Raw genomic sequence first — 21,725 nt, 5'->3', positions numbered from 1 at the left:
CGACGCTTTTATTCTGCTGAGGATTTCTGCCTTCTATGCTAAATCAGCTCATTGACAACATAATGTAGTATGCATCAATGAAAATCATGTCCTCTTCAAGTCTTACATGTTTCCATAGCTCTTCAAATCATCTTAATTCTCTTGGTTTTCAGGTATTCTAACATACATACTGTAGATGGCAAAACATTTTTGATCCAAGGCAGAAAACTACTTTATGCAAGTTATTAACGCATAGAGAAGGACATTGACTAGGCACTGACTAAGCAAAGGGTTTCCAGTCCCTTTAATGCACATTATATACTGAAGAGCAAACAATATCCAATTAATCATGTTCTATCGAAAGTGGGTTCCCCAGCATCACTTTTTATACATCTGAAATGATACGCACACTGGGTACATTTTCTGTCTCGTATGATGACACTTTTGTTTTTCAGATGAAGTGATACTCAATAATGCAGTCCTCTTATAACAAAGGCCTTTACATTTTGGTCAACAAGGAAAGACCTTAACACATAAAGTCTGAACTATACGTACAGAGCTGTATTAGGATGTGTAAACATTTTTACACAAAATCTGGGGTTTATTTAAGAAAGTTACTGATGCGTCACAGGGACAACATGGCTACCTCTGTCATGCATATATGCTTATCTTTAAATGCACATTATTAACAGCAAAAGCGTGGTGTTTTTCTATTACAATGATATCATAATACTCAGACCAAATTTTTTATCGTGAGAGCATCTGGGTTTATATAACAGCATTAATTATATATAATGGCAAAAATATTCCTCAACCTACATACAGTATGTTCTCTTAAAAAGTTTAACCAAAAGGCACTTAAGGCCCATTTCTGTATTACAAATGTATCTCTTTGATAAGGCACTTTTGACATGGACTACTTTATAGGCTTTGTTTATTTTAAATGATAAGCTACACGTGCAACTTATCACTTAAAACAAACATACTTTCTACAGTCTGATTCAAATGCCACAAAGTCACCCCACTGTTAATTTGAGCTAACAAAAAACACACTGTTAAGTCTTGTGCAGTTGTAGCTTTTAGAAGATCTTTTTCAAGTTGTCAATGTGATGTATTTGTTTAATGGTTTAGTTGAAAATGTCCATAGCTCTCCATTAGATATAAGTCAACTTCAAAAGTGATGGAATTTAAAAAACAAACAAGCTACTTTGAAACATTCAACACTGGCTTGTTTGACCGGAACTTTGAAAAGAATAGTAGCCTGGCTTAATTGCTATGTTTATTATAATGACATATTTCGAGATAACTAATCTGCGTTTTTAATATAATTGCTCATTCTAAATGGAATAAGGGGACAACCACTGTGTGTATTTGTAAATGTCAGTGTGTCCCACCTCATCTTGGTTCCGGAACCACCTCAAGGACCCCCAGGGGTCCTTCTTGAGGTGGTTCCAGGGGTTCCAGGTCCCCAGCAAAATGTGTTAATATTGCAAATCAAAAATGAGTTTAACCACTTTAAACTTATATACACCAGCTATTTGAAAATAGTATAGCGTACGAGCTCACAACGCATTGTGCTGTGAGTTTGCCTTGTAGATGGGCTATTTTCAAACATTGTGAACATAGCCGATCTACCAGCTCGCAACGCCTTGTGCTGCGAGGCGTTGTGAGCTTGTAGTTTGGCTATTTTCACAATATTTATCTGTGGAACCGAGTCAAACTAAATCTAATGCCTAAAAGTTCAATTGCTTGGGGGGTCCCCAGTTCAAATATGATTATTTTATTTTGGGGGGTCGCGGCCTGAGAAGTTTGGCAACCCTTGATGTACAGTAGGAGACTAGGAGTCTTTTGAGGAAACATGGTCGAATTGGAGCGAGAAGCTCCATTACACTGTCTCTCGAGAGGACAGTGAGGGAGCTGAACATGCAGCAGGACGGCATACAACAGATGTACATTTACATAATATATTTGACCACTAACTTTGCATATTCATGTCATTCTGCACATTGGTGATCCAAATTTGACAATAACTGTCAACCAAACATTAGCTGAAGTATATCATTTCATGTCCGCACTAAGGTCTTATGCAATGGCTTTTGCTAGCCACAGTGTTTAAATTAAGTTTTATAACTAGGTTTGGAAAACAATGAACACGCCTCAAACACATTCCCTTGTCGCTCCAAAAGGTCTAAAATAGGGATGCCAGGTTGAAAGTGGTTAAGTCGATCTGTGCGTTTTATAAACATTTAACCAGTGAAAAGCATTAACACGAGTTTCTGACAATTACATTGGATCCACTGGAACACATGTTCTTTTTTTTGCCCTTTCCTGAAAAGTAATCGTTTTGGACATTCAAGGTTTCCAACCGACAGTGACGATACACCATATGCCAGTGTGAATATGGAATGTTCAATGAAGGCAGAGAATGGAGATGACTGTCATTTAAAGTGAATGACAGCCTAAGCATGGCAGTTTCAGGTTAGCTTGTTTTCACTTTGTCTTGTCGTGTTCAAAGCCCTGCAGAACAACTAAACAAGTGTTGTTGGAAACTGACAGCCCCGTTCCTGGAAGACCGAGCTGTCATCATTCATTCAAGGTCTGCATTGTCTGGGGCAGCGCTTGTAAAAGCGGCATCACCTCCCTTTGAACATTTGGATTTTGTGTTTGTCCGCCAGCAGCAGGGTGACGTTGTATTCATGGTCTCCGTCATGAACTCCTGTGTGTCGGAACGCTCCTCCCAGATTATTCTCCCAGTAGTGATGCCAGTTTCCATTCTGGTCTGCACCGAAACCAAACACGCTGACCTGGTGGTGTACAGGCACAAAGGCACTGTGACAAAGTGACATCACACACACCTAACACCAGACAAACACTCACAATCTTTAATTTATTTAAAGGAGTAGTTCACCCAAAACATTACTTATTTTCCATCAATTACACACCCAATGAAGCCTTGAATTCATGAACATTGTTTTGTTTTTGTAGCATTCCTAGGCCAATAATTTGATGACCGGCGGAGTCTCCAGCTAGACTCTTGTCTCCCAATGAATCTCCTATTGACCTATGACCCGGTCATCAAATTATTGGCCCACAAAACAAACTCCATGAATTCAAGGCTTCATGGGGTGTGTAATCGATAGAAAATTGCGTGAACTACTCCTTTAACAATCCATGTTAACCCAATATTTAGCTAACAGTATAGCGGAACTAGATATGCAACAAACGATATTGCAGGGACATTTGTTGTAACCTGTTCTATGCTGTCTTTGGAGATACATACACACATGAAATAATGTGTATTAATGTTCCTCGTTATAATGTAGGCTACTGTATGTTAAGGGCATGACAAACCTAAATGTGTTGAAGAAGATTTATACCATGTATCCTACTATCCTACTATTCTTGGCACTGTATTTACGTGACATTTTCACCGTTTGTAGACCAGGGTTCATGCCATTAATTCTTGCACTAAGTAGGCCTACGTCACTTTGGATATGAGCATCTGCCATATGGCAAGTTGTACATTGTACAGTAAAAATATCAACTTACCTTGTCACAAATGTGAATGGCAAACAGTAAACTAAGGAAGCCGGTAGAAGGATATCGCCCGTGACTGTCGAGCCAAGTCTCATAGACGTATTTGAAAAAGGTTGGACTATAGATTAACACCTGCAAAAGAGACACAATTACACTTCATGCATGTGTGTCATTTTAAGATTTCTTTGGCTATTAAAAAATAGCAGATATACAAGCTCATAGCGTGGCACTGAGTGCCGCGCTATGAGCTTGTATATCTGCAATTTTTTTTTAAATCGTGAAAGTTTGTGCAAATCTTTTATATACATTTTTAACTCAAATCTTTGCTTCTGGGGGTCCCTGGAACAAAATATTGACATGAACAAAGTTTGAAAACCATTGATAATATAGCAACAGGGAAAAAAAACTGTTAGGATTTAGAAGACATTTATAAAATACCCAGAAGCAAAGATATATATATATATATATATATATATATATATATATATATATATATATATATATATATATATATATATATATATATATATATATATATATATATATATTCAAACTAAAGACTTGCACACATTTTCTATCTGATGATCTGATGAACACTGAACTTAAATCAAATGGCATGAAAACTATTATAGTAAGTAAAACAAAGCCTTCATTCATTGAACTCACCTTGTCCTGGTTTGCTTTTATCCTGGACGTCACAGGTACATATGTGCTGCAATAGAAGAAAAATATACTCTAATACAGTGGTTCTCAACCTTTTCAGGCCGTTACCCCCCAAAATAATCATAATTGAACTGGGGAACCCCCCCCCCCCCACCCTGATAAGCACTTGGAATGTAGGAGTTGGGGCATTCAATTTGGTTTGACTCCGTTCCACAGATACATATTGTGGAAACAGCAGATCTACAAGCTCACAACACCTCGTGTTGTGAGCTTCTTTCTTATATTATTTGACAATTTGGCCAATGTTTGACTAGTTTTTATTGTATAGTTTGTTTATTACTTTTGATGCACTAATGGTCTTTTTTCTTTTGGGGGGGGGGGGGTATAGGGACCCCCCTGAGGGTCCCGACCCACAGGTTGAGAACCACTGATCTTAAACATGTACAATGAATGTACCTTTTGCATATGACTGAGTACGACAAGTCTGAAAATGAAAAATGAATCTCATGCATATGAAAATATTAATCAAGGTACAAGAAAAGAATAAATAATTCAACATCTCGGACACACACACCTACAAGTCAGCTCCATTCACATATTGAACAGCGAGCAATAGTGATTTGTATCTCCCTGAATGGCGATATTATACAGTATGATGAAAAGGATATTAACGTCCAGTTTGAATAGGCAAATGCTCTTTATCTTCATAGGCACTACGCCACCTGCAGTTTGCATTAAACATGCATTCAGAAGGAAAGCTCAGACCAGACATTGCATGTACAGTAGGAACACCACTAATAGACCACTTATATTAATATAATTTAATGATAATCTATCTGCATTTATTATATCGTATATGAATGTGTAATCTAACAGGGTATTAGATATGGAACTATAATGATAGGAACTAATGACTGCATTACATATTGATGAGTGGCAATGAGAGACAGAGGGCACAACAATGTTTCCAACACGTAGACGAGGTTAATCCAGACATAATTGTTTAGATTTTCGATATCATAACAGGTATTTTATATTCATCAATTCTCACATACAATTATAGATGATTAGTTGAGCTGCATGAAGTGCATGCAATTTAGAGTCAATCTATGTATACAGTACGTATGCATGTATGCGTTTGTCCACCAGAGGGTGCTGTAAATGCCTACATGCTGAAACAGACAGAAGAGCTATAAGCCTGGCTTAGACTGGTGGCTTAGATTTAACTTAACATTGTAGTGATATGTGTTACAGTAAGTACTGATATCACATACTCTATGTATTTCTGTCTATATTATACATTTTATGTCACAATAACAATTAAATAAAAATAAAAAGACATATTTTGCATGTACATCATATCATTATTTTTCACTTAAACAAACTAAGCTGCAGGTGTATAAGAAATGGAGCGTAGTGTGGTACGCACGTAGCATTATACTGCAGCTGTATTTTGCACCCTCTTCCCCTCTTCATACAAGCATGACACGCCAGAACTGCTAACGACGCCTAGCCTATCAACTCTGTCAGGTTTAATTAATGCTAAATCAGGACTGTGAATGTTACACGATTAAAATAGTCAACTCAAAGCTCCCGAGTGCAAATGTCGCTTTTCATTTCGGTCTCGTTCTTGTGCGCTCTCTCTGTAGAGAGAAGACTATATAATGTAACGATCGCTGCTTCATTTTCCATATCAAATTAAACCTACAGTAAGTGTTTGAGTGAGGGCGGATTTGGCACTCCAGTGGTCTGTGTCCGGGATTTGCAAACCTTTGCATGCCAAGGCCCACTTAAGTATCCATAACCTCTGGCTGCAGCCCCCTATTTGCAAATAACCTTTAAAAAAAAGAAAGAAAGAAACTAGCTATAATAGCCAGTACATGCGCAAGCTTGTAGATCAGTGGTTCTCAACCAGTGGTCCGGGGACCACCAGTGGTCCTTAGGGGGGTACCAGGGGGTCCCCAGCTAAATGAGTTAACATGGCGTCACAATGATTTTAACCACTTAGCTTTGGCTATTAGAAAATAGCAGAACTTTTTTACTCCACTACAATTATATGAAAACTTTAGTTACTAGTTACTTGGTAGATTTTGATTATTATCACAAAACATACAGTAACCATATACATTTCGGCCATTTGAAAATAGCCGATCTAGCATTGTGAGCTTGTAGATCAGCTATTTTAGACATATGTTAGACAACGTGTGAAACGGGACATTCTGCATAATGAGTACTTTTACGTATATTTTGATGCCAAAACTTTTGTACTTTTACTCAAGTAAATTTTGATTACCGGACTGATACTTGTAACAGAGCGTTTCTACATTGCAGTATTGATACTTTTACTAAAAGTTTGAGTACTCTTTCCACCACTGCTGGTCAGCTGACCCAGCTCAAATTAGAATAATGTAGGCGTGTCTTGCTATGCTCATTGTCTGAGCAGAAGAGCCACTAGGCTCGAAATGTCGCACTAACGGTGGTAATAAACCATTTATCTTTTGGAGCATATTCCAGTGTGCGGACACTGTAATTTGAAAAGCTGTAATTCAGTGTAAAGCACTCACTGTGTAATGGTGCCTGTAGTTAAAGCACTGATGATCCACTGAAGGTCCAGGGTCTTGAACGGGATCAGCACCAGATGAGTGGTGTTGTCAAGGTCTACGGAGCTCTCTGGGTACATCACATGGTGTGTGGTTCTGGAGCCGACGTCTTCTTCAAAGCCAGAGGTGGGAGCCTGGTTCATTCTGCAAGGACAGAAGAACACAGCTTCTCTTTTTTTTGTGGAAATGGATCTAGCCGCCACCGAAGCCAACTCTTGTATATTGGACTATTTGTTTTCATTACTTTGGTCTTTTTTATAGGACGATTCAGTATAGTTAATGTTTGTCCCTGTTCATATTTGCATAATGAAGTGCCGTAATTGGTATATTGCAAAGCTATGCTTACAAAGTAGCTTCCCCAACACTGTACAGTATGCAGGCAACTTAAGTGCATGTCTGTACTTGCACGTCCAAAGCTTGTACATGCGCATGCATCCATGTCCAAATCTAGTACATGCACGTGCATGTTCTAGCTTTTGAGAGAAAGACAGATGGTCGTGCTTTTTCAAAATACTGAATGACAATCATGTTTAATCAGGTGAGTGAAGCATTGCAGCAACAGCGTAGAGGGGGAGAGAGAGAGAGAGAGGAAATTCTCGGGCAAAAGCGTTTGGCTTTATAATTAAAAACTTGAAAGTGCTGGATTCAATTAGGAGATATGTTATTTGAGGCAGAGTGAGGTAGACTTCCACTGTAGCCAGGCTGAAGCTACTAGCAAAATATTATGTATTCTTATCACAATATAGACCATTTAGTGGACGCTTCATTTGAAAGCACCTTAAAGACTGCGTTTGTTGACACTGGTGACCCCGGTGGGATTAAACTGTCTAAAGCAGTGGTCCTCTAATTTATAATTTCCAGGACCTCCAGTTTGGTATGCATTAGGGCTATGGACCCCCATAACTCTGAGAGTGTACAAATGGAACCAAATGGACCCTTACGGATCGATTTGACCATTGAGTTACAGACCTGTAAGCTTTTAGTTGGGGACCCCCCTGGAACCCCCTCAAGGACCCCATGTCAGTATCCTGTCAGTATCATGGTCAGTGTCATATCAGTATGATGACTGTATCATGACAGTATCATGGCAGTATCATGGTCAGTATCATGTCAGTTACATGGTCAGTTACATGGTCAGTATCATGTCAGTATCATGTCAGTATCATGTCAGTATCATGACAGTATCATGGTCAGTATCATGTCAGTTACATGGTCAGTATCATGTCAGTATCATGTCAGTATCATGTCAGTATCATGATTAGTCATGGTCAGTATCATGTCAGAATCATGTCAGTTTCATGGTTAGTATCATGATTAGTCATTGTCAGAATCAAGTCAGTATCATGTCAGAATCAAGTCAGTATCATGTCAGAATCAAGTCAGTATCATGGTCAGTATCATGTCAGAATCAAGTCAGTATCATGGTCAGTATCAAGTCAGTATCATGGTCAGTATCATGGTCAGTATCATGGTCAGTATCAAGTCAGAATCATGGTCAGTATCATGGTCAGTATCATGGTCAGTATCATGGTCAGTATCATGGTCAGTATCATGTCAGAATCAAGTCAGTATCATGGTCAGTATCATGGTCAGTATCATGGTCAGTATCATGTCAGAATCAAGTCAGTATCATGGTCAGTATCATGGTCAGTACCACCCCCAGGGGTCCCTGGACGCCACTGTGAGAACCACAGCTCTAAAGCTGACACACCAAGCCGAAGTCGGGTAAAAAGCTGCCGTTGAGCGTCTGTTGCCAACAATGGCCTGTAGTTTTTACGATGTGTCCCATAATGTTGGTGGTAGTCAACCATAGGGTTTAAAGAATGCCAAAAACTTTGGATTCTCACAAACTATATGATGTACTGTATACTATTACTGTATGTGATATAATATACAGTAAATTATCTCTAACAAAATGGCTGGCACATTCAGTTTCTAAAGCCTTTTTTTTTTACCTGGTTTAAGACACATGAAAGCCCCTTTCTGAAAGCCAATTTCAAACAGTCAACGATGTAATGTGCCTATCCATTACGTCTGTTGGGTTTATCATCCATCTTAATGAAGTTATTTGCACGAGCTTATCGCATCGCACAGAGAACTCGATTGATGTTCAATAGTGAATCTGAATAATGAGACCCTCTCCCGTCTATGACAGGCCCGTTATTTTTCATATAAATCCCACCACTACAAACAGAAGTACTCAAAGAGAGAGAAGCAACCATGATTGAATTTTGAAAAGAGACGTCAGTGTTTATTATCCTTGGTAAAGAGATGTCAGTGTTTATTATCCTTTGTAAATATTAAGATTAATTTAATTAGTTTCTCTGTAATTACTCATACTCTGGACGGTCTTAGGAACTATATTATGCAGCATTTTAATTTGACACCGTATGCTCTAATCTAATGTTGCCAGGATGCCATTTTTGTTTGTTCTAACGCCATGCCAAGCGACCATGCATGAGTCCATTTGCGATGCTTAAGCTGGCATAATAATAAAAACATATTATACACACACTCTTGTACCGCAGTGAAGTATTGTGTTATAGTAAAACAATAACTCTTGTCTTGGTCGTGTCCTGTCAACCTGTAATTGAATCGGTATAGGCAGTGGCATGCTGCTGTCACTGTGACTGCTGGCAGAGAAGATAAGTGCAATAATGTTGCTTCATACAGAGACAACATGTTACAGTCACAGCATGATAAATGAAAAGCAATGGGGAAAAAAAGATGCTGTATGAAGTTCAGCATACAGGGTACATACAGGTAAATTATCTACAATAAAAAGGCAGATCCTGTATAAGACTGATTGTATTACAGTGGATGTCAAACCTTTTCATGTCAAGGACCCCCAAAATTATATGTATTTGGCTGCGGACCTCCCCATCTCAAACATATTTTGTGCCAGGGATTTTTCAAACATAGCAGATCTACAAGCTCATAGCGCGGAGCTTGTATATCTGCTATTTTTGAATAGCCAAAGTATAATATATGGTGGTTAAAATGATTGTGACGCTATATTAACTAATTTAGCTGGGGACCTTCTGGTACCCCCCCAAGGACCCCGCTCGGTTGTGATTGGATTTCGCTGCCCCCGAAGTTGTGGGGGACCAATCAGGGCCCAGTATGCAAATAAGGGGCGGGTTTATCACCGGAGGCATTTTTTTTATCCGCCCGTAGAAAGATTCCAGGGAGATTCCAGACTAATATATACGCAGTGATATTAGTCTGGCCATGCCAGGCTAGCTCCAACGGGCACTCCTATAAACCCAACTGGCCATGTTCGAGGGTGTGAAGCTGGCACTGAACTAGCAACACCTATGGTTGGAGACCTGTTCAGCAGGGAGTGGAACTGGGAGGGATTATCGTGTTCCTCCTCCACACCAAGCCCCCAGAACCGAGAGAGAGCAGTGAAGCGCATTGGACATGGTGGCCGATCATTGGTACTGCAGCTTATTATGGCTGGGGCCAGACACATGAACGAGCGAAAACGGTTTCGACCAATGGGCTCGACTCACGAGCTTGCGCACAGGGTCGCGCACGGAGGTGACACTACTGCGCATGTGAGACGACACGCAGAGTGATGCAAAACGCGTCACATAGGCCCCAAATAGGCCTCGCTCGTCACATTTCCCAACCCGGATGAAGGGGTGAAAAGGGAGTATGCGCTGGGTGAGCAACTCCATACAAGTGAATGGGCAGGGATTTTCGTCACCTCTCTATTATTAATTAACTCTATGCTAGACACGCATTATGCCCTCGCGTTGCAAACACCTCACTGTCTGTCAGGTGAAAACAAGCACCTGGTGTGTATCCCCAAGGAAATACTATCATAGAAATCTCATTTAAAAAATGTATTACACACCTCATACTTGTAGAGGATTGTAAATGAGTCTAAAACATAGAAAACAGAAAGCCCATTTTTCATTTTGTACTCTATGCTTATTGCAATAACTTTCTATTAAGGCTTGTATTGACATTTCTCATTCACTACATTCATCACGCTAAGTTTAATTATATTTCTGTCCAGTTCCATCAATGGTACCAACACTTAATATAGGAAAATTGACATTTAAATACTTCAGACCATGTTTGTTTATGAATATGTGTATCTCTCTTCCACAACTAGAAATTAGAGCCAAGACGCTGATTCACAAATATTTGTAAAAACCTGGAGATGCTGCAAGAGATCATCCTACTGAATCAGCCTGTCTTTGTGGACTGAATATTTATTTGTGCTTTTTAGGCCTGACCTCTGGTAGTCGAATAGTCGACTAATTAGTCGAGGGGTGTCTGAGTCGACTGCCAATCTTAGTCGAATTATAAAAAAATAATATTAAAAAAAACTTTTTTTTTAGAGATTGGCCTAGTTTTTTATATTAATTAACTAATAGTTTGCCAAAAATAGGATATACATCATGATTTATTGGGAGAAACCAATAGTATATGTTAAATCAGACACTAAGCACCCCTACAGCCCAAATGGAATGTTCCTCTATTGCATAACATATTTTTTGCATGATTTGACTGAGAGATTGGCATCGAATCAGACTGATTCCACTGCCAATCTCAGTCGAATCATGAAAAAAAAAATGAAAAAAAAAAATGAAAAAAACGGGGGGGGGGGGGATTCGACTATACAAATCCTTAGTCGGGGACAGGCCTAGTGCTTTTACATGCAAAGAAATTTGAAAGCTCAGAGGAGCTATCAGTGGTGGAAAAAGTACTACAGTTTTTTACTTTAGTAAAAGTATCAAAACTGCAATGTAGAAACACTCAGTAAGATTTCCAGCAATCAACATGTACTTGAGTAAAAGTACAAAAGTATTGGCATCAAAATATATTTAAAGTAGCAAAAGTAAAAGTGTGCAGAAGGTTACAGTTTCACAAGGTATCATATGTATAAAATGTATTACAATCTTTTGAAAATAGCCGATCTACAAGCTCACAACGTGTGGCGACGTGTGGCTATTTTCAAATAGCCAAAGTTTAAATAGGGCTGAAGTGATTAATGTACATTTTGCAATAATAATCTACAGTACGTTTTCAAATAATTGTAGTGGAGTAAAAGGTACAATATTTGCCTCTGAGATGTAGTGGAGTAGAAGTAAAAGCGTTGAAAATTGGACATACTCCAGTAAAGTAAAAGTACCTCCAAAATTGTACTTAAGTACAGTAATTGAGTAAATGTACTTAGTTACTTTACACCACTGAGAGCTATACATACATGTCTGACAGCACATGCACACACATGTCGGCCTTAATGAATAGAGTTGAATACTCGTTGTCCTATTTTCATCAACTGATTGTCAGAATCATTTCTTAACTCATTGAGTGCCATTCACGTGTTTCACGTGTTTTAACGCTATGGTGCAACGTGCCAATCACGTGTTTCACATGTTTTTGAAAAAAGTAGTAAAAAAAGAAAAGAAAAAAATTCAGAACCCAAGATATCATTATCTGAAGATTTGCAGCTCCATCCACTCCTTATTTAACTTACAACTGAAAAGGGCTGTATCTTGCTTCCTAAGCACTTTTTTTTTTACTTTGAAAAAAACAAAAAAAGTCTAAATCGTACTGGCCAGAAATAGCCAGAAATAATTTGGGCACTCAATGAGTTAAGTTCTTAGGAGGATGGTGTCTGACTTGTATAATATATTCACTAAAGGAGTCACCATGAGGAAAGGCTATGAGCCGAGGTCACCAAAATCAGTACGGTTCATCGTCTGGGGAGCATGAATGCGCTCAGCAAGTGTCACTCATCATGGTAATCCCTGCCATTAGATTTTGAGATATCTTATGTCTGGGATGTCTAAGTGGAAATGTTGGCTCCAGAGCAATGGTGGAAAAAGTACTAACATGTTGTACTTAAGTAAAAGTATCAATACCACAATGTAGAAATACTCTGTTACAAGTTAAAGTCCTGTATTCAAAATTAGCCGAAGTATATAAGTATAAGTATATAAGGCTGAGATATATAAGGCTGATGAACGTATGTTTTGCAATAATAATCAAAATCAACAAAGTAACTAGTAACTAAAGTTTTCACATAATTTTAGTGGAGTAAAAGCACAATATGTGCCTCTGAGATGTAGTGGAGTAGAAGTAAAAATGGCTCAAAAATGTACTTAAGTACATTACTTCAGTAAATGTACTTAGTTACTTTACACCACTGAATAAAATCACCTTATAATAACGTCACTGGAGTCGATGAGGTCACCATACTGCGATCCCTTGAGGTTCCCCGAGTTCCCCACCACGGCGCAGGTCCTGCAGCGCTCAGGGCCGCCGTCCGCATAGAGCGCCTCGTCAGGAACCACTCGGAACAGCTCCCCCACCACCTCTGTGTAGTTGGCCGGATGCCTCTCTGCCTGCAACCACTGGTGACACAGCAGAGACCCGGTCTGAGATTACGTTCAGACTCCAGGGTTACTTTAACCACAAGTGATTGAACAAGGGCAGTGAAGCTACAGTAACACTCTACAGCCTCAATACACGGAGCACATTTCTCAACAAATAACCTCGGGGGGAGCTTAAATCCATGTGGAGATTTCTCTTGGCCTCTTCCTGCACCCGGTGACAGCACAGTGAAGTAGAGGAATGACAACAAATGAAAGCACAAAGGGCTAGTTTCCACATTCATTGTGCACCGTGTACCAGAGAGAAAATACCAGGTAAGAAAACACGCACAGGAACATGTTACGTATGGATATTTACACTCTCAGAGCTAAATTAACTCGTTGACTGCCACGAAATAACTCATCGTTTGCCACGCCGCCGCCAGCGATTTTCGAGTGTTTTTACTAACGTTTGAAAAATCATGGAATATTTTCCGTGATCGCCGTCCTCACGGCGATCGCCTTATTACACGCACGGGGGTCTCGTAGAATCGGACAAAAAAATGTGTCCGGTCGCGGTAATCCGTTGCATAGTTGAGGACAGTTGAATGTGGCTTGTTTTTGCCAAAAAAAACAACAGGAACGGAGATAAAGCCATTTTTCCACAACGAATAAACAGGGAGTAAACGAGCCGTTTAAAAAAAGAAAATTACGTCATGTCCGGGTCTATCCTTTTCTGACAGGCGAGGCATCATTCATAGGTAGCGAACAGCTACCTATGAATTCGGGTGGAAAACCACTGAAAACACAAATCTCGTCAAACTCGTCAGTGGCAGCCAGGCTGCGCCTTAGCGGAATCTGACGAGAAATCTCGTCGGTGGCCCGCAAAGAGTTAATAATACATATTTGACTGTGTCTATTGTAACTGACAGAATGATCAGACTGGATTAGTACACACATGCCATCCAATGTCACACGTGCATGTGCATAAACATGCATGCCCATACTAGGCTATATCAGGCTGACTGCAGTGCAGAGACATATCCCCTCTATCTAGTATGCACTATGTCACGTGCATCTGGATGAAACCTGGTGAAATAGATATTCTGTGATGTCAGAGGCTTGTGTCCGATGAGAAAACCTCTTTTCCAAGTAAATTGATGTGCAATAATTAAATGCCAACCGCATAGTGTCCTCAGGTGGCACAGGGGTAAAGTACCTGTGCACCACCGCGTAGTCTAGGGGTTTGAATCCACCGGCAATCATCTCTATACGAACACATTGGCTGTGTTTGGGGGAGGGAAGTCGGGTCAGGGAGGGTGAGCTTTTTCACTGCACTAGCAACTCCTGTCAACGGGAGGACTAGGACGGAGGTGCTTCATCGTCCCAGTGGGGGCTCCTCACTGACAGGTGAGCCAGCAGCAGTGGTGGAAAAAGTACTCAAATGTTTTACTTAAGTAAAAGTATCAACACTGCAATGTAGAAGTACTCTGTTACAAGTAAAAGTCCGGAATTAAAAATGTACTTGAGTAAAAGTACAAAAGTATTGGTATCAAAATGTACTTAAAGTACCAAAAGTAAAAGTACTAAATGTTTGAAAATAGCAGATCTACAAGCTCACAACGCGTCGCACCGCGACACGTTGTGAGCTTGTAGATCGGCTATTTTCAAATAGCCTAGGTATAAAATAGGGCTAAAGTGGTTAATGTATGTTTCATGATATCACAATTTATATCTGAAAAGTAACTAGTAACTAAAGTTTTCAAATAATTGTAGTGGAGTAAAAGTATTTTTTTTTTGCCTCTGAGATGTAGTGGAGTAGAAGTAAAAGTATTGGAAATAGTAAAAAAGTACCTCAAAATTGTACTTAAGTACAGTACTTGAGTAAACGTACTTAGTTACTTTCCACCACTGGCCAGTAGGCTACACAGTGGCAACACAGAGATGTGTGGAGAGGGTTAATTGGAATAAGGATTAAATGTGTAGGAAAAGAACGGGTAAAAATAATTGGCCACATAAGAAAAAAAAAAGACGTTTTCCTCCTTGGGAAGAAACAAGAACACTGCCCCATCTTGTGGTCATTGACCCCGCCTCACGGCATCAGAGTCCAAACCATCTGGTCAGCCAGTGTTAAACTGTGACACTCCCATCATCGGCCTCCCTCCGAGGAGTATTTTGTGAAACGAGTAGTGACAGGAGGCAACCTTGCAGTAATTCTTTCTATTCTCACCATTAGATGAACACGGTGTGTGTGAGGTGAATGTGATAACGGTTAAAAGCCGCCGTACTTCTCTCTGAATAGGTAGTGCATCTGTGCAGCGTAAAACACTGCTGTGTTGGTGGAAAGGACAACACACAATGCTTTAGGGACCTCAAGAAAGAGTGTTTTGGCTTGATAGCAGAGCAAGGAATCAATTCCAATTTACACAAGATGTTCTTGAATTGAAATGAGAAAAAAACAATCGCTGCCATAGCCTGTGTGTGTGTGTGTGTGTGTGTGTGTGTGTGTGTGTGTGTGTGTGTGTGTGTGTGTGTGTGTGTGTGTGTGTGTGTGGTGAGAGTAAATCTTCTTCTACACAGTCATTACATCACATGGTACGCTATTAAACGGCTGATTAAATTGCCTGCTTTCATTTGTGAATACATTCATTATTATTATTATTTTCAGTGTATTTACTCATTATTCTGGAATAATTATTAATAGAGATAGAGATGCGTTTAGGAAAATGAAGGCAAAGGGCATTGGCCCTTAACAAAAACTACTAAAAAGAAAAATTGTGACTGTGAGAAGCTGTAGGGTAAAGGAACAGAGTGTGTCTGCTCTATAATGTGTTAAATCACATTGTAGTGGAGTAAAAGTACTATATATTCCTCTGAGATGTTGTGGAGTGGAAGTAAAAGTAAGGAAAATTGGAAATACTCCAGTAAAGTAAAAGCACCTCAAAATTGTACTTACGTACAGTACTTGAAAATGGACTTAGTTACTTTACACCACTCACTTCCCCCAACTTATTGTACCAACGGCGACGGTTCCCCTGAATCTCACCTGCCACCACTTGAAGGTCTCATCAGACAGGAAGCTGTTCCCCCTGGTCATGAGAGGGTGAATGGACAGGTTGAACCGCTCCGTGAACCAGGGGTCATCGTCCTCCAGCTCCGTCATACACCGCCGACAGGCACACGCACCTTTGGAGAAAAAATTGTCCGACAGACGAAAAGCGGACTTGAAGAAATAGAACGAGGGGTCTCGGAAGGTGTAGCTGAACAGGAACGTGGCGAACGTCACGACGCAGAACAGCAGCACGAAAGTCCTGATTTTCTTCCGTTTGGGTAGAGGCATGGTGTGGGAACGTCAAAGTCAGTTTGCTGGGGACGTTGGGAGCTCAACGGACCAAAATAAGCTCATTGGTGACTTAAGAATCCAAAGGTTTGAGAGCGAGAGAGGAAAAGCAAAACAAACCATTCATCTCCGTAAAAGTAGGTCAAATACTACACCGACTTAAAAAGTGGAATCAGCATCCTCCATTGACACACAGTCTCCAAGATGAGCACACACACCTTTTACTTATAGAGGTTCTTATAGACCGTAATATCCATAGACCGTGGGAGTCTTCCCTGTAGATGTACGGTTCTCATCTAAGCCAGAGGCAGGTCATTCCACCGTGGCACACAGCTCGGCATGGTTCCGTCAGCCCGTGGGATCCAGGTTAACTAGATAAAGCTGCTGTTCTGATGTTGACTCTGTGGGGTTGGTGACCGACATGGCTTCCATCCTTTGAATAACCATCGACCTAAAAGGCAAACAGACCATGTTTTTGTGAGAGCAACATACTGTGACCATTGAGGATAACAACAACATCCTGTAAAACTTTAATAGGTTTCAGCTTGAGCTGATGGCACCGGTGACATTTGGTGCAATTTAACAATACTAATACTTGCTGCGTATACAGTGTAATTCAAAACCTTGCTGTACGTTGTTATTAGAAAAGGTGTTTCCAACGCCATGAAAAACATATTGATTAACAACATCTCAATGCTTCAGGGGAAACGGCAGAGTGTTAGTTAGGTGGAAAGAATGTCAAACATAGAGTGGTTTATTGACAAACAAAATGTTCCAATGTTTCTGAAAGTTCTTTCAGGGGCTTGTGTGGAACGGGTAGGCTCCGACTCTGAAGGTCAAATACATTTGGACAGGGAGGGATGCTGGCATTCACAGGGATCAAAGCCCTGACTTGATAATGAGCCTGCCTTTTGGACTTGCCTCCCGTTTTCATACAACCTGAGAGAAGTGAGAGCTTTTAATTAATTATTCAGCTGTCTTTTCTCACGTTGTATTAACCCATTAAAACAGGGAAAGCTTCGGTGTCATTTTTTCCATTATTTTATACTTTGGCTTTTCAAAAATAGCAGATATACAAGCTCATAGTGTGTCACTTTGTGCCGCGCTATGAGCTTGTATCTGCTATTTTTGAAATGCTATTTTTGAATATATATATTTTTTAAAGCGAACATATTTGAGTTAGGATTTCGAAGACATTGGCCTCAGGTCTTAATGGGTTAAAAAAAGAAAAGGTCAATTCTGTGAGAAGATCACTGCACTCACTGAATGCTGGATAAGCAAAGGTACCAGAGGACCATAGAACCATAATAAAAGGGATAAAAGGTTCTGCACACATACTGTAGGTCCATGTAAGTACTTTTAATTAACAAACAAGACCAGGAGACCTGGTTCTGCCAGACCCAAAATGAAGTCCTAGTATGTAACACACCTACAAACCACTTTATAACTGAAGTTCATGATGTCATGAATAGTTCGTGACGAAAGGGGACGTCACAAACTTTTTTTTGGCTGGGGCCGGAGGACAAATGGCCCCTGCCCATGTATGGACGAAACAGATACAAAGCCTCATGTAAGCCCGACCCCTTGGGTCTGGCAAAAAAGACCATGTTTTCACTCAGCAGACCACTTGAAAGCCTGGCTGTTTTTCTATTAGAGATGCAGAACCTTTAATATGTTTTTAAATAGTAACCAGAAGGTCTAATAGCGTGTGGGATCTCTGTGGAATCTATAGCTATGGGTAGCAAACATGTGCCAACATGCTAGCTTTAGCCTACAGACCCTGTAAAGCAGTAATAGTATTCTCAGGCATGTTTTCAGCCATGACTTTTAACATGCATAAGGTGAATTTCCTTACAGGGTCTTTACATTTTAATTGAAACTTCTTTAGTGGGGAGGATTGCTTTCCTTCATCCTTTTATAATGTGTCTACATTGAAATGCATATCTTTTTTAAAGATATTTTTTTGGCTTTTCTGCCTTAATTTAGGGAAGAGTGACAGGAAACAGGAAGAGAGTGACAGGAAGTGACACGCAGCAAAAGTCGGGCTTGGGAATCGAACTCGCGACTCGCTGTCAGGCTGCATTAACAATAATGTTAATAATATCCAGTAGAGTGTGATGTGACATATAAATTCCTTGTAGTGTGTGCATGTTTACGATTAGAGAGAATAATATCTGTGAACATTCAACCGTAATGCAACCAGATAAAAAAATTATTTTATCATCTCCTGTATTCTCCTGTATTTTAAAACTCCTGTAGTGTGATTCCAATTTTAAGATAGAGAGAGACTATAGACATTGTGGCAATGCCAAATTGCATTATTTAAAATGGAACCAAACAAGTCCTCTCAGGACATTTTTATACGAGGTGAGAAAGAAAAACTTTTGATTCTGCATCATGACATTTAAACACATAAGAGTAGATGACCAATCAAATGTAGCTTGTAAAATTTTAGATACATAAAGGATAGATCAACAAATCAACAGACACATCCAAGTTCTACTATGCATGCCATGACCTTGGCACGTACTGTATGACAAGTTGGTCTCAAGCTGGAGAACCTCAATAAGACCTCTTCAGATGCTAAACAAGCTGTTAAGATACTGGACACAAAGCCATTGCAATACTATCACTGCCCTATCCCCTTCAAATACAATCTATTCAATGACTTGCATGCTTCTAAATCGCATGTTGGCAAATCAAACTTGCCAACTTTCAAATGTTTTATACTTCTTTTCTCCCGGTTCACCATGACAGGACATTCCTCTCCTGTACACATAAGAGGAAAACGTTTTTGAGTTATATTATACAATGTGATGTTCTGTTGTATTGTTGTACACCTATCCAGGGAGTTTAGATGAAAGCTCTTAGCTACATCTGGTACAATGCATCATAATTATATTGCTGATATTTATGTTAAAAATTGCACATTTTCAATGTCAAATAAACTGAATGCACTAAACTAAACCAAATCATTCCCTGAAAGGCATAAGTGGGTTCAAAATGTGCTATCATTTGAATTATGTTAAACTGTACTAACAACACATTAACCATATGCACAGGTAACTAATAATGTTGTCTCTTTAACTGACAGACTGAAAGAGAATTGCATTGTAAACTGAATGTTGAAAGTAAATTAATAGTAAATAAATAGATGATTGGGAGCTGGAATGTTTATTGTTAATTTAATCAGTGAAGAATCACACCGAAAACATTTTTGTTAATTTTCTGGGTCACCTTTGAGATTACATTTACTGTAACATGTCTATGATTTAAAATGCACTTTATTAGACACTGTGAGACTCTCTCTGTCCTGACAGTAGAAACCCTCTGTTCTCTGTTCTGTAGCAGTGAAGACACTGTACTATAGGGCGGCTTCACACTGGGTTCGTTTGAATCAAACCGTTCCCCAGTACGCTTGGCTGGCCAGCATTCACACTGGCCAAGACTCGAGACCATTTCATTTAACAGTAATGGTAAATATGTGCCTCATGGGGGCGCTGTGGACTATGGGGCTTTGGGAGAGCGAATGTCATTCACAGAAGAAAAGTCACTCTAGAGTGAATAATAAAGTTTGACTGTGTTCCTGACGTTGTCTTGAGTTATAATAACAACAGATCAACAATACACAACCAAAGCAGTGTGTGCACTGGTCTTTGAAACCTCGAAATGTAACGTCGTCTGTTAATATGATATTGGCGTCACGAACGCATCCTTGGTGTGACGTCACGGACTAATCCTTGGTGTATTTATCCTTATAAATACGTTCGCCACACATGCGTTTTTTGTTTATTATTTTTCACGGCTCGCGCTACTCAAACACTAGCGGGATTATTATTTCTTGTCAACATTCAAGAAGAACTATGAGAAGGTATAACCCAGCTAAAATAATGTGTCATTATAAGAAATATGTAAATGATATATGATTAGCAGTCCACTTCCTTCTCTTGGAACGGATGGATTCACACTGCCGCGTTCCGTTCCCGACTCCGCAGCAATCGGACCCGAGACTACCTCCCAAGGTGGTTTCGGGTACGGTACGGTGATGCGTTACGGGGAACGGTTCGCTACGTTCACACTACCACAACATCTGCCATGTGGTCCGGGGTGCGCACCCGGGACCATAGTGTGAAACCGCCCTAAGCTAGCTGCACAGTCAGTTTGTAGTGTGGATACTCTGGTAAAGTAGTTTGTGACCATGACCATTTTTACGTAAGGTGAATGTTTACCTAATCCCTTATAGAATGACTACATTTCATTGCATTTGGATCCATAAAAGTATTTTTATTTTACAGGAGATACAAAGTTGCATCAACTATTACTGTATATTCACCTTGTTTGTGGACATTTGCTTTTTACATTAAACACAAGATTCCGATTCATATTTACAAAATAATGTAGTAAAGTTTCAGATTAGGAGGGAATTCAATAAACTGTCATAAAATACATTTTAAATACATTATTTGTGGTTCTGGCAATCCATTGTGTAAAAAAAACATTTAACTTTTATATGCCATACTTTGCTAATAAGGCCCAACATTTGCAATCCAGAGTTGAAAGTTTGCTAAAAAAAAAAGAGAGAGATTTATTTTTAAGTTTGAAGGCAATTACACAGTATGAGTAAAATTTTGATAAATACAAAAAATAAAGAACAAAAACATCAATTAAATAGTTACTCTGAATGTTGTTGTTGTTTATTTTAGGTTAAAAAAGCCTCTAACCCCTCTAGTGTGAACTCTAGCACAGCCTTGGTGTAGCATGGCTGAAATAGAAGCAGAAAGGATGTACATTGATAGTGAAATATTCACTAAGAGTGCATCTGCTTACACTATTAAAATGCCACCAATTGCACAGTATTTTATTAATCAAAACACGAACCCGATAATGGAAATTGTTTTTGTTTCTTAACAAAGTAATCACTCCAAATGTTTTCCTTTAACAAATAGGAATGTTCCAGTAGCGATGCCCAGCAGTCCCAGAGCCAGACCAACGCCACAGAAGACAGTTGGACCAGAGATGTTCTCAGTGATGTCAGGCTCTGTGAACAACAGATAAATGAGACCCACTGTAACTTATTAGTGTTCAATGTTTGGTAAGACCTATTCACTTCCATCCTAGCTTTGTGCTCATCCAAAATATCGTATAAGAATATAGTAATTGAATATAAAAACAATACACACACACACACACACACACACACACACACACACACACACACACACGTTTCGATTGCAACGCTGAAAGACTGAATTAGTCACCGCAATAAAAATG

General features: G+C 39.6%; 1 protein-coding gene across 1 annotated transcript; it reads right to left on the bottom strand.

Moving 5' to 3' along the window:
* Positions 1 to 1,887: 1,887 nt before the first annotated feature.
* On the bottom strand, positions 1,888 to 16,650 carry LOC308095427 (CMP-N-acetylneuraminate-beta-galactosamide-alpha-2,3-sialyltransferase 1-like). Its single transcript, XM_080442486.1, has 6 exons — positions 16,161 to 16,650; positions 12,963 to 13,156; positions 6,744 to 6,923; positions 4,183 to 4,228; positions 3,529 to 3,648; positions 1,888 to 2,783 (listed from the first exon to the last, which is right to left on the bottom strand). Exons 1-6 carry the CDS (start codon positions 16,452 to 16,454, stop codon positions 2,613 to 2,615), a joined length of 1,005 nt encoding a protein of 334 aa, XP_080298612.1. The 5' UTR covers positions 16,455 to 16,650; the 3' UTR covers positions 1,888 to 2,612.
* Positions 16,651 to 21,725: the final 5,075 nt, after the last annotated feature.

This window comes from Gymnoscopelus braueri (assembly GCF_963280865.1).
Source record: "Gymnoscopelus braueri genome assembly, chromosome: 11".
Classification (NCBI taxonomy): domain Eukaryota; kingdom Metazoa; phylum Chordata; class Actinopteri; order Myctophiformes; family Myctophidae; genus Gymnoscopelus; species Gymnoscopelus braueri.
This window is presented reverse-complemented; position numbering and strand designations above follow the sequence as displayed.

Excerpts from the sequence above, each read along its gene's own strand:
- LOC308095427 (XM_080442486.1), bottom strand. The coding sequence starts at position 16,454 with ATGCCTCTACCCAAACGGAAGAAAATCAGGACTTTCGTGCTGCTGTTC. Across the intron at positions 6,924-12,962 it reads TCCAGTGACGTTATTATAAG|AATGAACCAGGCTCCCACCT; the intron begins GTGATTTTATTC and ends CTGTCCTTGCAG. Across the intron at positions 3,649-4,182 it reads TAAAAGCAAACCAGGACAAG|GTGTTAATCTATAGTCCAAC; the intron begins GTGAGTTCAATG and ends TCTCTTTTGCAG.